This window comes from Pectinophora gossypiella, chromosome 22 (assembly GCF_024362695.1).
Source record: "Pectinophora gossypiella chromosome 22, ilPecGoss1.1, whole genome shotgun sequence".
NCBI classification, from domain to species: Eukaryota; Metazoa; Arthropoda; class Insecta; order Lepidoptera; family Gelechiidae; genus Pectinophora; species Pectinophora gossypiella.
The window spans coordinates 7,523,493-7,532,289 of record NC_065425.1 but is presented as its reverse complement, the minus strand read 5'-3'; the positions used below and the strand labels follow the sequence as shown (position 1 = coordinate 7,532,289).

The following is an 8,797-nucleotide window of genomic DNA, read 5'->3' as shown; positions in this document are numbered from 1 at the left end:
TCCGTTTGAACTGTAACAACAGAATGGCAATGAACAGTCAATAAACTTGCCTATCGTGAGGGCATAAAATAGTTTTTTTTTAACCTTACGTTCATGTGATGGTAGCGAAACTGCTAAGCCACATATTTTACTTAACATGTAGAATTTGTAAACATTAGGTTTGTATATAGTTAGCTCGTGTGGATTTAGAAGCTTGGCTCTACAGATAGTTTGTTTTACAGAAGGAACATAGAGTAGATACAACACAAACAACTTAAATAAATGATACAAAAGGCGGCGTTATTGCTAAGGTATAGGATAGAATACTGTATATTCTTAATATTCAATCAATCAATCAATCAATAATTCTTTAAAAAAATAACAAAAAAATATATCAAGAAATAAAAACATAATTAAAAAACAATTCATTACTTAATTTTAGCTTTATTTATTATTAATTAATTATATATATTTTTTTATTATTATTAATTCTTTATTTTCTTTTTTCATATCTACCACTGGAACAATACATACCAAGTATTACCATCGCCCACCATCGCTCGACATCCGGATAGCATAGAAAATAAAAGCAAATCGAACAAAAACTGCATTTCATATGCATTAGTGCATCACTGCATCGCGCGCGTACTACATGCGTTTGACACAACATACATACAAATGTTGTTTTTTATATATAGAATGCAAAAAGGAGAGAAAAAGGGTAATTCCGTCTCAGTTTGTGAAATATGGAGGGAAATATACTTCTCAATACCGTCTCAACAAAAAATCGAAACACTTCCCAGTTTTTGTACAACAAAACATGAGGTTTATTAAATTTTAAATTTGAATTTGGAACATTTAGTTATTCAAATTTTAATTTAATTTTAGATGAAAACATATAAAAATAAAAGTTTTTCTAAAGAATGTAATTTTTCGTTTTAATTTTTAGAGCGCGATTTTTACGTAGTTGGGTTTTAGTTTTTAAACTTATTAGCGATGGGTCGTTATCGGTTTTTGAGATAACGTAACGTAAGCGTTATGTGATTTCCAATAACTAGTTTCTTAACTAGTGATTTTTATAACTAGTTATTTTCACAACGTTCTGAAGCAAACGTGATAGGCGCGTTTTAGGCGCGTTTTACATTACTCGTTTTACTCCTTTACGTTGTCAAAGCTATGTGTAAGGTGGTCAATGTAAAACGTCGTTTTCATCTTGTCATTACGAATATTGTAAAACCAGTGATTTTGCGTGAGTAGTGAAAGTAGCCAAACATCGACGCTATGCCTTAAACATAAGAGTGAATTCGATTTAACTTTATGGCGTTGTGATTAAAAGAGTTATTGAAGACTGATGCCTATTTCGATCGTTTAAATGGCGTTATGAATATCACTAGTTTTTGTTGTAGTGGAAAACGAGTGATCACTGTTCGAGCTCGTAACTGCATATATAACCAGTTATGGTTAATAACGCCCATCGCTAAAACTTATATTTTTATTTATCTTATTTTGGGTAACGTGCTTCCATGATGTGTTTTATACAAGATTTAGAATTACAACCTATTTGGAGCATGTCCAATCTGTTCTTATCAATTAAACGTAATTATCACGTAAATATAAGAAAACCGCGGGTAAAGCTAGTAATAATATGTACTTTTTGTTACCCAACACAATACCCTTGGAAAAAAAAATACAACATTTGTTTAATCAGTTTATGTCCTCTCCTCATTATATAGCCTAGCAGACAATAAAGACGCTTCTAGTTACACCTCATTTGTTAAATTCTGATAACTGCTTAAAAAGTTAGGAGACGTACTGTTGGAAATTATATTTTTTATCTATGGCAACTCAGCCGTAAAAAAAACCTTCTTCTCTCTGCGACATTAAAAATGTATACGTGTGCTCTTTCGCAATAAATTTATTCAAGTGGATTCGCCGTATTTTATTGTGAAGAAACGATACAAAAACTCTTCATAATTTGGTCCTTCGAGAGCCGGTGCAAGCGTTCCAGTGCGGAATTTCATCGCGAGTTAACAAAAATTAAAATTTTCGGCGGGCGGCGGTGGCAGGACGTTATACATTTCGTCAAGATTTCGTCTTGAATCCGACCGACTACGCTGCGAGAACGAGTCCAAAAGAATACGAACCAAGAAACCGTGAGTGCATACGCAAATATACTCAGAGGAAGTGCAAGAAGATATCCAGTGAGCTGCAAATTATTATTATTAGCTTCACTGCAAGAATTCTAGAAACATCTTTTTTTGCTACCTATCGGAAATCGGTAAGCTGAAACGAAACGCAAGAACTAGCAATAGTAACACTACACGATCGAAAAGTGAGTTCGGGGTGAGTTTCGATCTCACTCGCTCCACAAGCTTCATCGCAGGAGTGAGCGGGACGCAAGATCATCGGCCTTCGGACATCTCGTTCGATACGAAAAATCGTTCGCGTGTATTGTTTATGGTTTTTTTTTTTTTTTATAGCGTAGCGTTGTTCGTTCTTTTTCATATTTTATCCGCCATTACGTTTGTACATTTTACATTCAACGAAAAAATAATTGTTTGTAACGAAATTACTAACGTAGCGATATATTTACAAGTAAAAATAAGTTTAAAGTTTTGTAAACATGGCAGAGGAGAAGGAGAAAGAGAAATTAAGCACACTTGTTGCCAAACGTGGATACATAAAAGGTACGCTTACACGAATTCATAAATTTGTTACTGATTCCCATGAATTGTCTGTTGTATCTTCGAAATCACAATTAGAAGCCAAACTAAATCATTTAGTAAACACATTTACTCAGTACGAAAACCTCAATTGCCAAATTTCAGTTCTCAACCAAAATGATATCGAGGATTTTGGAAAAGTCGAGGAAATATTTTACTTTTCCAAGGCCATGTTACTTGACGAAATTGAAAAACGCAACAAGAACGACTCCTCTTCTACTCCTCCGCCAAGTACATCCAGCGTAAACGACAGGAAACTCAAACTTCCTGCAATAAACATAGAAATATTTGATGGTAAGTCCTGTGCAAAATATGTAACATTCATAAACCTATTTAACTCGTTAATTGATAGTGATCTTAAGCTAGATAACATACAGAAGCTTCATTATCTCCGAACATATTTAAAAGACGAAGCATTTAACATCATAAGTGAACTACCGTTGACGCAAACCAGTTACTTGGAAGCCCTCAAATTATTAAAAGAACGCTATTATAACAGGCACAAAATTATCAATGAACATGTGTCATTATTATTAGATTTGCCCACGTTAGGGAGGGGTAGCAATGTTAGAGATTTTGTATCACAAATTAAACAGACGCTCGCAGCTTTGAAAAACTTAAACATTAACGTTGAGTCATGGGATCCTATCCTAACTATTATTTTATTACGCAAATTAGATGGATTCACATCCCGCGCCTTCCAACTCGAAAGGGAGATTGGGAAGGAGCCAACAGTTGCCGAATTGTTAGCATTCCTCGAGAAACGAGCTCTAGCTGCAGAAAATTCTCCGGCAACTGCAAGCAATTGGAAGCCTGCTTCAAGACTGGCAGTCAACATAGCAGTCCAGGGATCATCCTGCAAGAAATGTAAGTCGACTGCACATAAATTATATAGTTGCAAAAGTTTTCAACTACTGCCATCAGCAGAGCGAATACAATTTGTCAAAGACAATAATTTATGCAATGTTTGTTTAAACAAACACAATGGGAGATGCAAGTTTCACTTCAGGTGCAATCTTTGCAAGAATGACCATAATACATTGGTGCATCCTGAAGTCATTTCCACACCAGTAACATTATTTTCCAATGTCAATAATAATGTGTTGCTCCCTACAGCACAGGTGAAGCTGTTCACAAAGGACAACAGAGAAGTACATGTAAAGGCAATACTTGACTCCGGGTCACAAGCATCCCTAGTCACAAGCAAAGTTATTGATGTACTAAAATTGACCCCCATGCAATCTGACACCAATATCGTGGGAGTCACAAATTCAATTAATAATGTCAAATATTCCATACCTCTGGAAGTGTCATCACTGGTATCAGATTTTAAAACCACAGTAAATTTTCATGTTGTTGACAAAATTACTTGCAAGTTGCCCCAACAACCCATAGACTTGACAAAATTAAAGATTCCCCCTGGTGTACAACTGGCTGACAAAACATTTAATGCGCCATCCGAGATAAACATGCTGATGGGTGCTGATGTGTTTTTCCAGGTGCTCCTGCCATCTACTCCGACGACGAGCACACAGCCGCCGAGCCAGCCCTCGTACCAGCCATCGAGGCAGCCGTTGTGTCAGCCGCTGAACCAGCCATCGTGCCAGCCGCCGCCGAGCCAATCGCAGCAGCATGAGCAAAAAGATTCAGCCTTACCTATAATTACTAACACCAGGTTTGGTCATATAGTGGGGGGTGCTTTACCAATATTCAACAAGAGTAAAAACAATGCTAATTGCAATATAATATCATTGCATTGTCACACATGCGATAACGATATCAGTGAGCTAAATGAAAATATAAAAAACTTCTGGAAATTAGAGGATGTTCCCCAAATACTAAGTGACAAATGCAGTGAATCAGAGCAAGCTGAATTAATTTTTTCTAACTCTGTAAAACTTGAAAATAATAAGTTTCAAGTTGATATTCCATTAAAAGTAAACCTTAATGAGGTCAATCACACCTTAGGTAGCTCTTTTGATCTTGCATTATTTAGATTTCTTAGCTTAGAAAAAAGGCTACACAAAAATATTAATTTACTAACTCAATATCAAAATTTCATTGATGAATACATTGACTTAGGCCAAGCGCACTATGTTGATATTAATTCATACGATTTTTCTAAAGACCCTGTATATTTTCTCCCTCACCACCCAGTGGTAAAGGAGGCAAGCAAGAGTACACCCATGAGAGTAGTTTTCAATGGCTCCATGCGAACAAATAAAGGTGTATCATTAAATGACATACAGCTTAATGGGCCTAAAGTTCAGCGTGATCTTTTTGACATATTAATGTTGTTTAGATTTGGAGAATACATGGTTACTACAGACATCAGGCGCATGTTTAGGAACATTAATATAAATCCTGCACATAAACCACTTCAAAACATACTGTGGCGAAATAACTTGCATGAGGAAATTCGGTGTATATGCTTAGATACTGTTACTTATGGTTTAAAAAGCTCGAGCTATCTCGCGACACGGTGCTTACTTGAGTTAGCTAATAGGTTTGAGCATGAACTCCCTCTAGCTTCTTTTGTTATTAGAAACTGTACATATATAGATGATGTGCTATATAGCAATTCAAACTTAGATATTTTAATTGAAACCAAAAGACAGTTGTGTGCAATGTTAAAGTATGGAAGCTTAGAAGCTCATAAGTGGTCTTCAAATCAAGCCAGTGTTCTGTCAGATATACCAATTGAAAAACAACATTTTGATAGTTTAGATTTTGAACAAGATTGTAATTTTAATATGAAAACTTTAGGTTTGCAAATGAACTTGAAACAAGATTCTTTCACTATTTCAAGTCCTGATAATTCGTCATCAGAAAATATCACAAAAAGCACGGTCTTAAGTTGTATCGCGCGGTTCTATGATCCCCTAGGTTTTGCTAGTCCGATTATAATTAAGGCTAAGGCTATTATGCAAAGATTATGGGAAGACAAGTTAGATTGGAATGCTCCTGCACCCAAAGAAATTGTTCATGACTGGCTACAATTTTCTAACAACTTAGCTAGCATGCAACCTATTCATTTAGATAGAAATATACCAATACCAGAGACAGCTGTTGCAGTACAACTCATTGGGTTCGCCGATGCGTCCTCCACTACTGGCTACGGGTGCTGTCTATACTTACGTGTGGTGGACACAACAGGTAATGCAAAACTTTTCTTACTCTGCTCCAAGTCACGAATAAACCCACGCGCAAAGCCACTCACCGTCCCCAGGCTCGAACTGCATGCAGCACTGTTGTTGGCGAAGCTTGTTTCTAAGGTATATGATACACTTCATATAAAAATAAAAATTGACAATGTTTATCTGCACAGTGATTCGAAAATCGTGCTCGCTTGGATCGAGACAGATTTAACAAGGCTTCAGGCTTATATTTCAAACAGAGTGAGAGCAATTAAGGAGTTAACAGGTAACTGGAAATGGCTGTACGTACAGTCACGAGATAATCCCGCTGACCTCATCAGTCGTGGTGTGGATCCGCAAGTACTTCCCGGCTGCGCCCTCTGGTGGAATGGTCCGACGTTCCTGCAAGAAAGGGAGTATCAATTTGAAAACAATAATGTATACTTACCGTTAGAAAACTTACCTGAAATGAAGACTGCTCCTTCCTCTGCGTCCCCCGCTGATGTAGTCCTTCTCACTGTAAAAGAAAATGAGTTCCTGCGATCCTTTATTAACAGGTACTCAGATATTAATAAAATGACACGTATCATGGCGTACATTCTTAGATATCGTGCTAATCTCCGATTAAAGGTAAAAGATAAAAATATTACATTTGAAAAAAGACATCTTTCTACACAAGAATTACAAAGGGCATTAATTGAGATTATCAAATACGATCAGAGTATTCATTTTCATAATGAGATTAATTCATTACAACTGCAAAAAGAGGTAAGTGGTTCTTTAAAGTCCTTACATCCATTTTTAGACAACGAGAATCTTTTAAGAGTAGGTGGAAGGCTTCATAACTCCGATATTAGTTATGCACAGAAACACCCTATCATTTTAGTGAAGGGCTCTATTATTACCGAATTGATAATTCGTAGCGAACATGCTAGGCTGTTACACGCTGGTCCCAAATTGTTGTTATCAAGCCTTAACCAAAAGTATTGGATTGTAAACGGCATAAGAGAGGTAAAAAAGGTAACACACAAGTGCATCACTTGTTTCAAGTTAAAAGCGTTAGCATCTAAACAATTGATGGGATCTTTGCCGAGTGATAGAGTTGTTCGTCCCTTGCGAGCATTTCAAAAGGTAGGATTAGATTTTACTGGAAGTATTGAGGTTAAACAGTCGCGAATTAGACGTTCTGTCATAGGAAAAGGCTATATTCTTGTATTCGTCTGCTTTAGCACCAAAGCTGTGCACCTTGAGCTAGCTTCTGATCTCACCACTGCTACCTTTCTCGCGTGTTTTAAGAGGTTCATATCTCGAAGGGGCTTACCAAGTGACTGTTATTGCGATAACGCTAGTACATTTCGCTGCGCAAGTTCTCAGTTGAACGATTTATACAAACTCTTAGGCTCGCAAAATCATCAAATGCAAGTTAATAATTTTGCAGCACAGAATCAGATCAACTTTCATTTTATTCCATCATACTCGCCTGTATTTGGTGGTTTATGGGAAGCCGCTGTTAAGAGTACAAAATATCATTTGAAACGCATAGTTCAAAATAGTTTATTAACCTACGAGGAACTAAACACTGTATTAGTACAAATTGAGGCAGTACTCAATTCGAGACCTCTGTTACCAATGACTTCTAATCCCGATGACTTCACATATTTAACCCCGGGACATTTCTTAATAGGCACGTCATTAATGACATACCCTGATCATGATGTAAGTAATAAACCTGTAAACAAATTAAAAATGTGGAATGTATGTAACAATATGGTGCAATCCTTTTGGAAAATATGGTACAAACACTACTTAAATGTCTTGCAGTCTAGGCCAAAATGGCAAACAGCTAAGAGCAATATTACGATTGGTTCTCTTGTACTTTTAGTTGAGAATAATTCTCCTCCCTTGAATTGGCCTATGGCTCGTGTTACACAGATTTTCCCTGGCAAAGATAATCATGTTCGGGCATTTGAAGTGATGACTCCGAATAGAAAGAAACACATTAGGTCTGTAACTAAAGTGTGTATTTTACCATTAGATTAAGAATATGTTCCTACAATTAATTACTAAAGTTGAATAAGATTGTGTTATTTTTTACTATTATAAAAACTAAGATAATTAATCTTTCATACATACTTAGATTCTTTGATACAATGTAAATACAAACATATTTCATTATCTTTAATATGTACAATTTGAAAACTTTCTTAGTTACATATAATTATACTTACAGTTACAAGGTATACTTAGTTACAAATAGTATAACTTAAAAATAGTTATAAAGTAAGGTAAAAAGTAAAACTTTGTTTTAAGTTAATAAATACTTTAGTTGTCATTCATGCTGGGATTACAATAGTGATAAAATGTAAACTTTTCACATTTATATGTGCTATAATACTTAATTATTATTGTTTCCTTGCTAGGCCCCCAGCATGTTGGAAATTATATTTTTTATCTATGGCAACTCAGCCGTAAAAAAAACCTTCTTCTCTCTGCGACATTAAAAATGTATACGTGTGCTCTTTCGCAATAAATTTATTCAAGTGGATTCGCCGTATTTTATTGTGAAGAAACGATACAAAAACTCTTCACGTACATACACACATACATAAAAGCATAACCCTCATTGATTCTCATTGATTGATTCGCTGTAGTCGGAGAAAAAGTAAAAAATATAAGAGTATTTGTAGGTTATGTCCTATAACTACGCAGACTTTGACCTCCACAATACATTGTCCGACCATTTCCTAATACATTCCCATCCGCACAGATCTAACCCATAATGTTAATTGTAAGTCTGATCCTGTCACGTGGCTTACCATGGGTCTTGTTGCGTCAATATGTGTTCCCTCCTATTGTAATTCACATCTTTTTATTATCCTACTGAATTTATGTTTAAAAGGGTCTACAATATACATTAATAAAAAGAAAGAACACAGATGCATTTATTGTTTCAGCCCT

The 8,797-nt window shown here is 35.8% G+C and overlaps 1 protein-coding gene across 3 annotated transcripts; it reads left to right on the top strand.

The window, feature by feature from the left end:
- Nucleotides 1–2,478: 2,478 nt before the first annotated feature.
- On the top strand, nt 2,479–8,384 carry LOC126377006 (uncharacterized). Of its 3 annotated transcripts, XM_050024586.1 has the most exons (4): nt 2,479–2,666; nt 2,808–2,996; nt 3,381–3,569; nt 4,202–8,384. In XM_050024586.1, the coding sequence occupies exon 4, from the start codon at nt 4,889–4,891 to the stop codon at nt 7,877–7,879; it is 2,991 nt and encodes a 996-aa protein (XP_049880543.1). In that variant the 5' UTR covers nt 2,479–2,666; nt 2,808–2,996; nt 3,381–3,569; nt 4,202–4,888; the 3' UTR covers nt 7,880–8,384. The 3 variants fall into 3 exon arrangements, with proteins under 3 accessions (XP_049880543.1, XP_049880544.1, XP_049880545.1); XM_050024587.1 differs by having other exon boundaries at nt 2,479–2,996; XM_050024588.1 differs by having other exon boundaries at nt 2,479–3,569.
- Nucleotides 8,385–8,797: the final 413 nt, after the last annotated feature.

Coding starts and splice junctions, on each gene's coding strand:
- LOC126377006 (XM_050024586.1), top strand. CDS start 4,889: ATGAGAGTAGTTTTCAATGGCTCCATGCGAACAAATAAAGGTGTATCA.